The 15,574-nt window shown below is 39.4% G+C and overlaps 1 protein-coding gene across 2 annotated transcripts; it reads right to left on the reverse strand.

Moving 5' to 3' along the window:
• Positions 1-3,188: 3,188 nt before the first annotated feature.
• Positions 3,189-15,309, reverse strand: PRR35 (proline rich 35). Of its 2 annotated transcripts, XM_072417583.1 has the most exons (3): positions 15,227-15,309; positions 6,771-8,350; positions 3,189-5,570 (listed from the first exon to the last, which is right to left on the reverse strand). In XM_072417583.1, the coding sequence occupies exons 2-3, from the start codon at positions 8,249-8,251 to the stop codon at positions 4,943-4,945; spliced, it is 2,109 nt and encodes a 702-aa protein (XP_072273684.1). In that variant the 5' UTR covers positions 8,252-8,350; positions 15,227-15,309; the 3' UTR covers positions 3,189-4,942. The 2 variants fall into 2 exon arrangements, with proteins under 2 accessions (XP_072273684.1, XP_072273686.1); XM_072417585.1 differs by lacking the exon at positions 15,227-15,309 and having other exon boundaries at positions 6,771-8,512.
• Positions 15,310-15,574: the final 265 nt, after the last annotated feature.

Below are 15,574 nucleotides of genomic sequence, written 5' to 3' on the forward strand. Positions count from 1 at the left end.
CCGCTGGTGCGAGGCTCTGCCATGGCTTCAGCTCCCAGCACACATCCTCCTGGCAGGCAGGATCTCTCCAGATACCATTGTGATCTCAGACAGAGGCAGAACAACCCCAAAAAGAAGCGCTGAACAAAAAAATGAGAAATCAGAATATAAAATGCAATACAATAAACCTTAATTAGGTTTATTCTATAGACAATAGTAATCTGTAGCAGCCAAACAGATTATTCGGTCAGTCGGTCGGTATAGGTCAACCCTCATTGCTTTATGACTGTCCTCAGCACTCCTTAATTATAGTGCATGGAAACCCATCAGCTAGGATTTCTTTCTCAGCCTTTTTAACATGGAGTAATCTTTGGAATAACAGTTTGGTATATGTGAGCATGGTGGTCAGAGAGAAGAATGTCACCCTTACAGACACCAAAATATATAATTGATGTCAATGGTTACTGATCAGAGAGTCACAAACTGCTCATAGCTCAAGGAACCTCAAGCTACCTCCAGTGGAACCCTAGTTGAGAAACACTGCTTTATTATGTTAATATAACTTCATAATACCCGGTGATCCTGCCATGAAGGTCCTTGTTCCGCCATCTTCTGTTAAAGGGTGCATGAGCTTGGCCCCTGATTTTGCTCCTGCGTCCTCACCCTGGCTTCTAAAGTGAAGTTGTGCCATCATATAGGCAAAGACTACCATTGTCACCAATAGGATACCCACCTGAGCAATACAGGTAGTCCCCGGGTTACATATGAGATAAGACTGTAGGTTTGTTTTTAAGTTGAATTTGTATGTAAGTTGGAACAGGTACATTATTTTATTAAATGCAATTAGGACAGATGTTTGTCTGAACATTTTATTAGACAGCATGGTGTCAGTTACTGTATAAAATACTCACTGTCAGCCATTCACAAACAAAGCAAAAGCCTAGACATTCATTACCTTCTGGAGCAAGCTGTGCTTTGATATGCAAAAAGAAACAACTGCAGAGTTTGTCTTGGTCATTAAAGAGTTGCAAGAGGCTGCAGAAAGAGCCCAGTCCTTAAAATCAGCCACAACCTCAGCTGTGTTTAGCAAAAGATTTCCTATGCAAGTCATGCGAACCACCCCCAATCAAGCCTCTGTCCTGCACAGGAGGGAGCAGGGAAGCTCAGTTCATATCTAGGAGTCGTCTCTATGTTGGATGTCCTTTGGGACTACCTGTACTATAGCGCCATTACTGGAGTCACCAATTACAGGATCAGTAGAGATCCCAGAAACAAAATACTTACCTATCTCAATGGTGTTTCTTCCTTGTTGGCTGGATCAGCAATTTGATGCCCCTTCGCTGGTTAGGTCAACGTAGCCTCTGGTCTATCATCCAGATCTCCAACAGGATTCCTGGCAATTTCTCCAATTATCGGTAAGACATGGGGGCTTCAGCCAAACCTTGTCTTTCAGCCTAATGAGCAACAGTGGTTCTTCATTTCAAAGTTCAAGCATAAGGTTCACAGCATGATTGATATTCTACGGGAACGCTTTCTCCTAGGCTGCATATTCCACATGAAGTACCAATTATTGTAGCTTCTTGTCTCAGGTTCACAGAGGAAGTATGCTCGATGACCCCCAAGGGGTGAACAGCCAATGGTGCCGTCCTCCCCCGGGTTTGGGGGAAGATGGTGACCTTTCATTTACCTATACATTGAAGAGACCAAACATGACTTCCTATACTCCATATCTCCTATCAACTACCACATTCTATGTCTGATGATGTTTTTGGCTGGGAAATGAACCAATAATAGAGGTTGGAAGATGTGGATCAAGTCTAGGATGTCCTCTTCCATTGTAACATGGCTGAACCACCACTGCTTGTGAACTTTGGAGTTTCTTTTCCTCTGCTGAATTTGTTTTAAGGGATGTGACGTCGTTTCCATGTTGAAATTTCTATACATTGGGGATTGCTGCAGACCACCACCATGAGACCTGCCATAAAAAAAGAGAAGCTACCCAAGATATAAACAAAGTCGGTATAGGACTTAAGCTAGGTACACACGTGTAATAATTGTCGTTAGAAAACGAACGACTAAGGATTATTCATGATTATATTTGAATGATCGTATTGTGCACAATCCTGTACATGCTGTAACAATACGATCGTTCAAATATAATCCACCGATAATGTACACTCGCTAGATACTATCGTTTGAATGAAGCAGGAAGTGACATGTAAAGGAGAAAGTGTACTGCAGAACCATTCACGATCACTGAATGTCCGTACACACAAGTTTCACTGACCGATCCAACGCGTGACGCAGTGTACGCGGCGGTTGCGCCTTGGATAAGATTCACTTGCATCTTAGCAGCCGATTAAATGAGAGTTTGCTTTACCATCTGTCTCTTACCCTCCCAGGTTAGTCGTTCGTTTCGAACGATAATTATTGCACGTGTGTACGCAGCTTTAAACTATGGAAGATGTGGCTAATGTTAGCATGCAGAGAACAAAGGACTACTGTAGTCATCAGGTTTGGCAAGGTATTCCTGCTGCTGGTCTTCACCCCATTACAGACTTACTATGTCTTGTTTCTGTATGGAGGTGGCCATCTTAGTAGCTGAGTGGGGCTTTGCTTTCCCTTAGATAATTGGTGATCTGATGGAGGAATGTTTAAGCAACATAAAGCTTAAATAAGCCGAATGGATAAAGCAGTAGCAGAGATGCTTGCCTACAGGTCTTCAGGTACAGCTTTCTCTCCAGCAAGGAGGACAGTAATCAACACAGCACCAAATCTCAACCCAAACCTGGTAGGATTATCAGTCCAAAGCAGCAGTGCCATAGCCCATCACACATTGCACACACAGCTATTCTGCTCAAGGCAACAAGTATTTCAGGAATAAAGTAAATCTTTAAGGTTCTGCTTGGAATGACGATTTGGAATAACCTAGCTCTATAAAGGTCACAAGTCAACACAACAGCCAGGCAACTAGTATATTTACAAGGTGGCCAGAAATGGCAGCTCCATATCTGTTTCAGGTTAAGTTTTCAATAAATCGTTATTTACTCTAAATCTAATTACTTTCAGGGCAAGTCAGAAGCTGGTTCCAGGACATCTGATGGTTGTGTTCATGAAAATCCAACCTGACTTCTCCCACCTCCTGAGTGTGCATAACATTATAAAGTAAGATAGTTCTTGTAGTTGATTGACACTTTGACCAAGCTGCATTTGATTTTTCCAACTTATTTTTATTATACCTCAAATGTATTTACAAGAATTTGTGGACGCATGTGAACACTCCAGGTAATCTGTTAATCAAAATGAAAAAAAAGGGTATCTGTGAATTTAGGACTGAAGACAACTTTTGTTACAGTTATGTTGTCTCCCTTTAATAATTAGGTCTACATCGCAGTCGGTGTGATGTGATTGTGTTTATTCTTCAAGATATCTAATACCTGCTATCCACAATAACACACAGACAACTATGTCCATATAGGTTGCAAGAGATTCTTTTCATTGACATAGATTTACATAAAACTTAAATATCTTAATACCAGTAAATTTCACACATTCCATCTCATATTTATATTACAATAAACAGGACAACCACCCTTAACGCTGAACCCAGGGCTAACTAAGATCCAAGTGAATTCATTCTTAAATCTTGGTGCGCTTTGTTTATTTCATCCAGATCTATCCAGTGCAAAAACGTGTCTGTGTATTAGCTTCCTGTAATACAGACCAATCTCTGCTGTTCTCTCTTCTAGTGCAAAGTGACTGGTCTTGTCTGCGCCCCCTCCTGTATTCACTGCAGACAGCCTGCAGTGGGTGGGGCTGCTGGGTCCCTCCCACATCTCTAGTTTCTGCACAAGCTATGTACAGCACAGTAATGATGTCTGGCAACATTTTTATGGTAATAGCTGGGTTTTCGAAAGCATTTAATCCACATAAATTGGTTTTCTATATTTATTATCTATTAGGGAATATATATCTGTGGCCAGGGGTTCAGCTTTAAAGTTTTTGCCAAAACTGATTAAGTCAAATAATATCTTTTGGGAGATATCTAGGACATTGGAAATAAACATGGTGCATATTTAATGCATTTCACAAATAAAACTAGTTAAATATCAATAAATAATAAAAAAATAGTAAGACTTTTATGAAGTTTTACATGTTGTGGTAAATATTGGTTGTGCTTCCATTGCCTCTGTGGATGATATTGTGTGTAATATATTCTCTGCTATAGTCAGGAAGATGCAGGCACTGATTTTTTAATTAAGACATAATTTTCACTTGCAGCTTGGTGCAACTCTTTTTTAGGGTCGTCCAAATTATTATCTTTATGTCATATGTTTTGTCCTGTACTACCCATATATCGCAAAGAACATAGTGATAGTCCAACTATAAAATAGCTCCAGTACAATATGTATTATTAAATAGTAAAAACTGTACATTTTAATATTATGAAAGCCCCCACCCCACTCTTAGAAATAAAGCAGTACCCTCTGCTGACCAAGCTACAAGTGAGCTAAATGTTGGTAGTTTGCTATGGTGCTTTAGGTTTGCTTGCTTAGCATTCCTTTGAACTCTCCACATAACACTGATAGATGGATTAGAACTATACAGCTTTTTACAGTTTATGTTTTTGGGGATTTTTGGGGTCAACCCCAATGACCTACACACTAGCTTCCCTTTGTGTTCTTCATACAGATAACCTTTGTACACTCTGGGCCCTTACGGATTTTCTCCAATCAGATTTAAACCTTCATTGAAAAATCTAACCCAACTGGTTCCTTTAGGGCAGTACAGATAAATTATACCCAACAGTGGACCACCCACAATGCTGTCGGCTTTAGACCCATTCAAATGCTGTGAATTTTATTTTCCAGTTTCTGTATTTCTGTGACTCATTATAAAAGAGCATTTGCAATTTTTCTTTAGAATTGTGGCAGTAGTTGAGATGATTGGTAATTCTGGGGCTCTAAACATTCTCCAACTGTATCCGTCTACTAAATGATACACCTGCTCCACTGCCCTCCTCCTGTACAGGAACCTGCGTTGGTGCAACCCCAGTGCTACCAATTCTGCCATCTGGGCAAACCAGCACACTGGAATCAGCTTCACACTTGGTTGGACGGGCATAACATGTTACCAGATCTGGGGGTAAAAGTTCTACTTTTACTACTTGTTTCTGAGAGCACTCAGGAGGAGGTATTAGTGGATCTGGACTTGGTTGGACTTTTTCTGGATCTTCCTTGACATCTTCAGCCTTCTTGACAGAAAGGTCCAATGGACCTTCATGAGTACAAGATGCTTTCTCCAGAGCATTGTGGATGTGCAGCAGCTCTAACCGTATCTTGCCAAGTTGTTCTGATAGAGTTTTCTGTCGTCCGCTGTCATCAGATGTCAGATTGGCCAACTTTTGCTCCACTCTCCCATATTCTTCTAGGGTTCTGGAGAGATCCCCAATGAGCAGAGATGCATTGACCGCCATGGGTTCTGAATGTTCTGGAGGGGGTTCAGATCCTCGTCTACTCTTCCTGGTGGCCATCTCAAGAATTGGGCTTTTCTCTCTCCAGTGATCAGGAGTGGTTATGGGAGAACAAGAGCTAACAAGAAAGAATAGAAAGAATGTTATATCAATTTTTCAAATCTAACTAAACTAAACATAAAGTCCTAATATTACCCAGTGAAAAGAAATACATATACATGACACAATTGTATTCCACCTGTCTGCACAGTGTATGTGGCTTCCTCTTATTTTATTGTCTATTTCTTCATATCAGCCATGAATTCAAACCCCTCTACCAGGCCATGGTCACAATTTATCATATATTAGTGTTGTAAATATCGTTTGCATGCCCAAGAATGATCATATGAAAATTATTAGTCTCTATAGTACATGAAACATTTGCTTTCCATAGTTTCTAAACAATATGTTCACATACAATTAGGTGAACAACATGCAAAGTGGAGTAATCTTTAGAAATCAATATGATTTCAGCTTACTGTAGTCCGGTAACAAAAACATACATTTTGTCTGCTGCAATAGATTGCTCTTATTTAGTATTTGATGCTGCCTTAGCCTTATGTTAAATATGAAAAGCATCCTTGTTAATATTAATAGAAACTTAGACAAATACTAGCATATCCATAGTTTACTTTATACTGATCCTTTTATAATCAATGAAAAACAATAACTGGAATTATAGAGGTGCTTGAATACTCTAAATTTAATGTAATTGTACAGTACTTGTGTTTTTATCTACCACTAATTTAACTTGATTTTGTTTTTTGTATAACCCCATAGAGATATGTTCTATTGGATATATGCCAGTACATATATATAGTGAAAAAATACATATTGTATAAAATAGCCAGTTTTATTCTAAAATATAAAAAAATAACTAAAATAATAATTTTGAAGACCTTGTATGCAACTTAATGGAAAAGCCAGGTGAAAAATTGCAAATTCTCTGTAATTCTGTAAAAATTAGATATGCTTAGGAAAAAGTACAGAATCATCTAAGAAGAATCTTTTTATTTGGAGACAATAGGGTTGGTTTATTAAAGCTCTCCAAGGCTGGAGAGGATACACTTTCATTGGGTGATACAGGAAACCTGGAATGGATTACTTAAATGTAATTTGTTATATGTTAGCATGTTTCAATCCTGGACCAGATCCATTCCAGGTTTGCAGGATCACCAAGGTTCACTGATAAAAGTGTATCTCCTGCAGTCTTGGAGAGCTTTAATAAATCAGGCCAGTTGACTACATGGTCTACTTAATAAACTGGGTTTTATATTACCTGTTATGGTAGGTTCTGTCTCCTTCAAGTGAAGATGTGGTCTGGTCCATTATGATTTCCGTCTTATCTCTGTCCAGCCATGTCTTTCTCTTGACACATCTTGTAGGGCTCGCTTTTTCCCATTGAGATACATCCGTTGTTCCTTTAGGTGTGGCATTTTCATTTATTCTGGAGGCTTGCAACCCATAAACACCCAAAATCTCCTTCTGTTGTTGAATGATTTCCCTTACTGTATGGGGTACCCATTTTGGCTCACCTTCTTGAGTTGACTTGTTGTGGGCCAATGTTGGGTTCTGCAGCTTGTCTCCAGGTCCCCATGAAAGGAGAGTATTAGCTTCTTGGGATTTGAGTAAACAGGTCTTCTGAGGATCAACTGGTGGCTTTGCCTTTGCCGTGGTGACAAATGCCGTGTTTCCTAGTTGACCTTGGTTTATTGGTTTCCCTGCCATCTTGTTCTCAGTTGTGCTGAATGTATGGTCAAAAAGCAAAGGGTAGTAGAACTGGGGAATAAATGAGGATCGTTCAGTGTTTTGTAAAGCTTGGAAATGGGAGAAATGTGCAGGATGCATTAGCTGAGCTGTGGACGCTAAAAAGGGCAACTGAGCTGTGCCACTTGTCATGGTGGGGTTTAGGTAGGAGAAGAGGTTGTTACTTTTGGGGTAGTTGAGACCCAGAAGGGAGAGACCTTGGTGTTCCTGATAATCAGTATATGTTGGAGGTGGGTAGCATGGAATGATATTAGTACCACTGCACCCTACTGGTGTATCAACTACACTTTTTTTAAGAGTGTTGGTTAAAAGTTTCCACTGATCAAGCCGAGGGTTTCCCAAGTTGTTGGATGTCTTCCTGGGAACCTTCACAAATCTCTGTTCTTCTCTATCCTTTTCACCATGCCCTTCTAAAGAATAGACATCAGTGATAATAAATTCTGGCTCACCTTCTTTACTTAATATCTCCTTCTTGCCCTTTATACCAGTTGTATCGTTACCATTGACTTCAATTTTTCCAGCAATGACCTGTTGAGGGGGGAGGTTCTTGGCTCTTTCTTTTTGAGCTTGCCCTACTATGTCGTCCTCTTCATCTTCCAACCTCTCATCTTGTTCCTCCATGAATCTCTGAACCTCAGAAGATTTCTCGACAACCTGTTTTGTAGATGATGCAGATGAGTCACAAGCTTCTTGTTTGTCTCGGTTGGCTTCTGTAGGTGCTTCATGATGTAGATTGACTTCTGGGACAAGGAAGTTGTTCTTCTTGTAGGGCCAGTCAGACTCTATCAGGAGGGACAAAGAGTTCTTGCACAGGCTGTATTTCATGTGATTGTAGAGATGTGATTTCTCCATGCAGGTAAAAGGACACTGGAAGCATTTGTAGTTGTATGGCTTCCCCCAAGGTCGAGGAATATAATGAGGCTTTTTGGGTTTGCGTTCTTTATGTTTACAGGTGGCATTTAACTTACAACCAACTTCTTCATCTTTAGACATGGTTTGTGGTCTGATATGAAAGTCAGATGCGGTGGGAAATCAAAGGTTTCTATGCCCAATTTTACGCAGGGTTATGTCATTCAAATAGCACTAACCAACCTGTAGCAAAAAAATACATGTATGAGAATCTTGATACCATAACATATCAAATGATTCCTCTACCTTTATGCAAGTTTACCGTAGCATCCAATCATACTGAATCACAACATTAAATGAAAGCTAATGGCTAACTATCCTTATTATATAGAGATTCATCATTGGGTGTATACCATAATTTGCCAACATGCCCCATCCTCAGTGCTGCTAGTGCCCCTGAATTTCCTATGCAAATAATGTCACTATGTGTATTGGAAAAGGCACACTTAACCCTATGTGACAATATTGAAGCATGGTATTAAATTGCTCTGGCACCAGGCACTGCCTTTGTATGAGATAGGAGTTCCAGATTTACATGGGCTCTGGCAATGCTAAGGAAGGGAGGTGACAAAGTAAGCTCTGGTATGTTATGGCACCCACACAATCCTTAGTTTGTAATTAAGGCAAAAATTACAGATAAATGTTGTTGAAAATTAGGTAGCCCTGGCTGGCAGGTAGAACTAAAATTTAGGGAATGCAAGCATCTGACACTCCCAATAGTGTCAAATGTGAAGATTCTGCTGGTGGCTGTAGCTCTGCCCAACTGAAAAGATGATTTTTTTGCAGAGGGAATCTTATAGGAAAATATATAGTCTTTTGATTTACAAGCAAAATAATAGGCAGTTGTATGCAGGTCAGGACATACTCATTGTGGGCCAGTCAAACCAGCTTTCTCAACCCTTTTACCCCTAAGGAACCCTTGAAATACATTTCAGGAAACCCCTGAAACAATTAATTTATTAAGGGTTGATGGGCAGAACGCCTCCATTACGGTGATATTAAGGAAAGCATGGTCTTTATAGTGTTAGTCAAAATGCAACACTGGTACACAGCTCAAACGATGACTGATGTTGTCCTAGTGGCTCTGCCCAATGGCATTGCACCCATAACTAGGCAGGCACCATCGGATGGAAAGTCAATCAGCCAAAGGTCCAGGAACTCTTTAACAACCACTGGAATAGCCCTAGGGATCTATGGGTTGACAATGTATGCACAACAGTGAAGCAATGATAAAACTCTAACGCTTGCTTGTTCAATAACAAGTAACAATGACATCTCCCATGTAATGATCATGATTGGTTTCCTTTTCAATTGTATTTAGTGCAAAAAATAATATTGGCATCAGCTCCCTAGTGGGTGGTGGTAGGGGTGTCATCGCATCTTCCTTTGGATCAGCTAGAATTCGGAAAATGGACAGTTTGTTCAACTTTCTGACGATATAAAGAAATAGAAAATGTTAGGTACAATATTAAAGATCTTGCAATTATTTGCTGGGTTGCAAAGTAACTTAGCCTTTTGGCTGCAGACTCTTCACAGTCCCCCATGGGGTGTTGGGGAGAAGGGATGAAAGACGGGGTAGGCAGAGACAGGTGTTTGAGCCGCGCTATCTGAAAACACTTCCTAACATATCTTCTTGGTCTGCTGGATTCCTCTACCTGCCACAAGACATTACTTCCACTGGTCTGTCAGGCAAGGCACGGGGGGACCTGCCTGAGGGGAACACTGCGTCAGGGACCCTGCACCTGTGCATGGGAATTACTGTATCACTGCACAGTCTTACACTGAGGGCAGCCTCTAACCAGCCAGGGGGGAGAGACAGACAGAACATTGGAGGGAGGGGGCAGATTAGAGACAAGCAAGCAAGGAGACAGGGAAGACTGCAGAAATTGGCAGGAGGTGTTGAGAGACATGGGCCTTTGGATATTAAGACAGAAAGAAATATCTGAAGATTTGTAACCCATATCAACCAAAAAAGATCTCTTACTGGTGTGATCTGACAGCAGCAAATGAGTTGCAATGGGTTACTGCAAAGTGCAGCCAAATTGGAACACAGCGTTGGCCTGTTTGCAACTTAAATCTGGTTTTATGGTTATGCTAATAAAAACCTATAGTATCTCCGTATATTGTCACTCATGCACAGACTATTACAAGCGAGCATATATATCAGACACACCATAATGATACATCTATGGAATTAAGGTGTTATGGTGTATATTGCACCTTCCTGGGCAAATTATCTCACTGGTGTTACATCCATTAGTCTATGACCAGGTTGTGCACATTGACATTTGGTTGGAATGCCATGTACATCACTGTATTATTATTATACTAAATGCAACCAGTGTTATGATGTGTATGGGCTCAGGTTGTAGCATTTGTCAGTCATTCCCTGGTTTATATAAATCATTGAAATTCCAACAATTAACACCTGCCCATCTAGGGGATTTGGCTACACCTGCCCACCTTTGCTTGTTTATTCTCTTCCTCTTACATATATAAAATAGTGACAGAAGTGATCTTGCACCATTAGAAAGGTTAAAATGAACCCATCAGGTTAAATATGAGAGCCAGGGGCATATCCAGAAATCATTGGTTGGCACATAACAGGGCAGGTTGTCATAGGGCTGTGCAGGTTGGCACATAGCATGGCAGGTTGTCATAGGGCTGTGCAGGTTGGCACATAGCAGGGCAGGTTGTCATAGGGCTGTGCAGGTTGGCACATACCAGGGCAGGTTGTCATAGGGCTGTGCAGGTTGGCACATAGCAGGGCAGGTTGTCATAGGGCTGTACAGGTTGGCACATAGCAGGGCAGGTTGTCATAGGTTGGCACATAGCAGCACTGGGTGTCCTAAAGCTGCACAAGATGTCTCACAATAATACAAGCAGCACCAACCATATAAAGTTGTGCAGGCAGTCACATAGCAGAACAGGGTGTCTTGAGATTCTGAGGGCAGCTACATAGCAGCACAAGGTGTCTCAAAGCTTTGGGGTCAGTCACATAGCACAGGGGATCTCAAGACTCTGAGGGCAGTCACATAGCTGCACAGGGTGTCTCGGAGCCATACAGGCAGTCTCAGAGCAGCTGAGAAGAGGGTTGTGTTGGTGCACACAGATTGCACCCCAGGGGATGGCACTGATGTCGGTGGGGGAGAACATGCCCATTTCCTGCAGCATCTGCTGGTGAGAGAGCCTGGTACAGACCCATTTTTCATATTCCACAGTTTGATGCCACAGGCTGCTCCCAACAACTACCAAATGGTGCAGCCTCCTGTGTATGGGACCCCCAGGACCCTGACAAAAGCCCCTGTGGGGCCACAGACTGCTGGTTACATCTTGTGCACCAACACAGAACACTGCTAACCCTCTCTATGCCATCAGCCACTATTCATCATACCGAGGACACTGAGCACAGACCAGGAATGCACAAAAAAGCTGCATGTGTATCAATGACATAAAATACAAATATATTATCCATTACAGATTTTACTTTAATACAGCAGCAAAAAGGGCAATGGATATTTGTACAGTGCTGCAACCCAAGCTAACCAATCAGATTTAATATTTTACTAAATATCAATAGAAAGCTGACTGCTTGAGATTTCTCATTGATCACTTTAGTAATAGAACTTTAAACGTGTTAAGCATTCCAGTCTCTCGGTTCATTATTTGTAGGAGAATATGTCTGTATTTTCACTCATCTTAGTTATTATACTGATTACTGAAATACAATGGAGGGCTGCTTTATCCAAGAGGGGCAATAAACTTAAGTGTGTAACTGGTGTGGGAAAGTGAAACATGGACCCTGGGTGGTTGTATGGACATCATCAGGTGCCCATTGTTGGCTGTACTAAGCTTACTGTGTTCATCAGATGGGTCCCACCAGTAATGCCACCTACAACAAGGAAAGACAGGCAGAGATATCCATGGTGGGACATCTGCCTGTCTATAACAGCAAACCTAAAGGTGGCAAATAGGTTAAATGGCAACCCATCAGTTCTTGGTAGATTGAGTAACAGATGTACCTTTTGACACCTCTGGTTGAGGCTCATCTGGGAAATAACAATAGGTCACATTTGGAAACCTGTGTTTTGTTCAGGACCCCTTCCTATGGCTCTCTCTATAGACCTGATGTGACCATATGATGAAGATCTTGGTGGTGGTAATTGGTCACACAGTCATCCGGGCTCATTTACAGAGGCCACAATGTTCTGGTGACCTCCAGCAAACTGCACACTACTTTTATTACACATTTATGCCATTGAGGCTAATTCTCATTGAAGCCAAGCGTTGCCTGGTCTCATTACATCTATGAACATTGGGTACATGCAACATACTGGGACTAGGATGCCCTAACCTACATTTACCCTTCTATGTCCATCCATGATGATGTTCAATGTCACATTGCAATGAACCTGAATCTTGTGGTGTATACATGTATCTAAGGGACAATATTGTGACCAAATTGTGACTACCTATGGCTGCAATCCCATGGGTCACTATTGTGAAAAGCAGTTTTGAATAGAATGACATACTTAAAGCTGATATAAACCTTGAAAAGGCACTTACACTGCTCTTCCCCCTTTCTAGATTTACCAGAATCCAATGCTCATCCTTTCCCAATGTCATTAGTTGGTACTGGGAATAATACAGAGAAATATCTGGGCAGTCAGTCTATAGCAGTTCATGAAGTTCCTGCAAAATCCCAGGCATTTGATCACATGATCTAAGCTAAATTATATAACTATATCAGCCATTTTAAACTTTTCAAAATCAAAGATTATGTAAACACCAACAGCTAATAAATACAGGTGGGATTATGTCCATTTTGTCCCTTAGGCCTAGAGATATACTTTGAATTTGTATTACATTCACTTTAATGAGGATACTTCTTTATAATTTCTCCTACCTCTTGATCAATGTCTAGCTTAAACTAACACAAAGTCTATTTAAAAAATGTGCGGAGGAAAGAAATAAAGGCCTGTCCAGGCCATCAATGGTATGGGGTGCACTTTGCCACACACGACACAACAACACATTGGGGTGAATCTGTTTTACATGCAGCACCTGCACATTCATTTTTTTTAAAAATCCCGTATATGGTGCTTATAGATTTCATTTTTCTTCTTCCAACACAACATTAACTTAAACAACATGTTATCCAGTCTTAAATACAGCAAATGGTGGATTCTGATTGTGGAAACTAAAATGAACTTAACACTTATTAGAAGGATTCTATAATATAATAATAGAACCAACCAATAATATAAAATGCATATCCTAACTGCAATCACTTTTTTTAATATATCTACCAGTAATATATTGCTGATATCTGATTGGCCACTAAAACCTTCTCCACTATGGGCATTGTCATTGCATTTTGCATCTTCTTATCATTTACTCATCCACCAATCATAAGAAATGGCAAGAACATCATGAACCCCAAATCATCTTGTAGGGGACCCCATAATCCAGTAGGGATATACCTTTATGCTTATCGTATATAAAACAAAAGAAGTAATTCAAAGGTCATTGTGCAGAAATGTGATAATTATATTTAAAGGAATAAATGACAAATATTATAATATTATGTTCTAGCTGAATGCTGCAGGGTGACCACATTTCTAGATAAGGTTTTGCTAATTTATTGCGTGCCTTGTTTTTTACCAATACAAATCTGATTTATGTTTTACACATTATTCCATTCACTATAACAAACAGGTTTTTTTACAACTGTTTTTACTGCAAAGTTATTCAGGTTTAATCATTGATCGGAAACATTAAAATGCTGCAACTAATTGGATTATTGTTATTGCTGATAGTGTGGGGAAACAGGTTATACGTATCATTTCTTAAAAGTGGAAAAGGATTTGGACAGCAACAGAGCAAAATATCCACCCAGTGAGATTCTCTGTCCAAATATACGTCTATCATTTCCGTGTTCATAGAATATCTACACATGAACACTTTTATATTCAATGCAATAATACTGAGTGCAATTATATTCTATCGTTATTTCATAGACAGATCTGTATAATAATATGAAATCAATCTTAACCTACAATTCTGTAATCTGCACTTTTCTCCAAAAGTATTCTGCTTTTATTTCTTAACAAACAATAACTCTCTATTAAGGTATCAGACATTTCCAGAATAACTTCAGATACAGACCAATTAATCTGACTTTCAAAATTGAGTATTTAATTACTTGTAGTTGTTTTAGTGAACAATAAAAAATAAAAAAAATGAGTAACATTCTAAACAAACACATTGAAAAATCTATCTATCATTATCTATCTATCTATCTATCTATCTATCTATCTATCTATCTATCTATCTATCTATCTATCATTATCTATCTAATTATCTATCTATCTAGATATGTATGTATAAGGACAGGTATTTATACCACTAAAAAGAGATTTTTTTTATCTACCAATAACTATCTGTTCTTATTCTGATTAAATATATAGGCAACACCAAGTATGTAAGTACAAGTCAGTGTAAGTCTATATCTTTCTTTCTTTTCTTTTTTTTTACTTATCCATCTCTGTCCTTCTTTTCTTTTCTTTTTTTCTCATAGCCTTTCTGTCTCCCTTTTTGTCGTTTTCCCATAGCCTGCTTGTTGATTACATCCCTATGAGTTTCTCACACCTATATATATTTCTACAATAACTTTGCTTGCAGTCACAATACCAGCAAAGGCAACTGATATCATGAACTATTTTGCTATATTTGCAGGTAATAGGTATCAGTGTAATGCCAGTAATTAATAACAGGCTAAATGAGATATTGATCAGAGAGAATATTAATATTTTAAATAAAGCATATAGAATAATGAATGTTACTGGACTTACAGAACAGATAATATCTCCACTGATATATAAATTTTATCTTACTACAACATAAAAATTCTTACATTTTTCTACAGATATATTTTGACTTTAACAATCCATAGAACATTTAATATTTAACTTCTCAGTTCTAGTGCAATTTAAATTTCCTGAGTGATATATTGAATGAAATGTAAAAAAGTGAAGAAGTATCATTGTGAGTACTTACATTGATGTGCAGTATTGACAGATGAGCTCCTTGCTGGCTCTTGTCCTTCACCAAAATGTACTCATCCTCCAATGTAAAAGGACAAGACCGGTCAAGTGTGGAGCCCCAATCCAAAGAGGGGATTGGCCAAGCTGAAAGGAGGAGGGTCTTATTTCCCTAAATTATACAGCATTCTAGAGGCCACCAATATGTAGTACATAGGATCATTACTATAATCTATAATCTAAATATTTGGTTGCTGCACTGTTAATATTTAGTCATTTGTACTGTTTTGAATTTGTTTTATTGCTACGATGGAAAGGGTAGAAAAAAAACATGAAACTGATTTTTTTTTTCTCTGAACAAAAC

The sequence above is a fragment of the Pyxicephalus adspersus genome, chromosome 7 (assembly GCF_032062135.1).
Source record: "Pyxicephalus adspersus chromosome 7, UCB_Pads_2.0, whole genome shotgun sequence".
In the NCBI taxonomy this organism is placed as follows: Eukaryota; Metazoa; Chordata; class Amphibia; order Anura; family Pyxicephalidae; genus Pyxicephalus; species Pyxicephalus adspersus.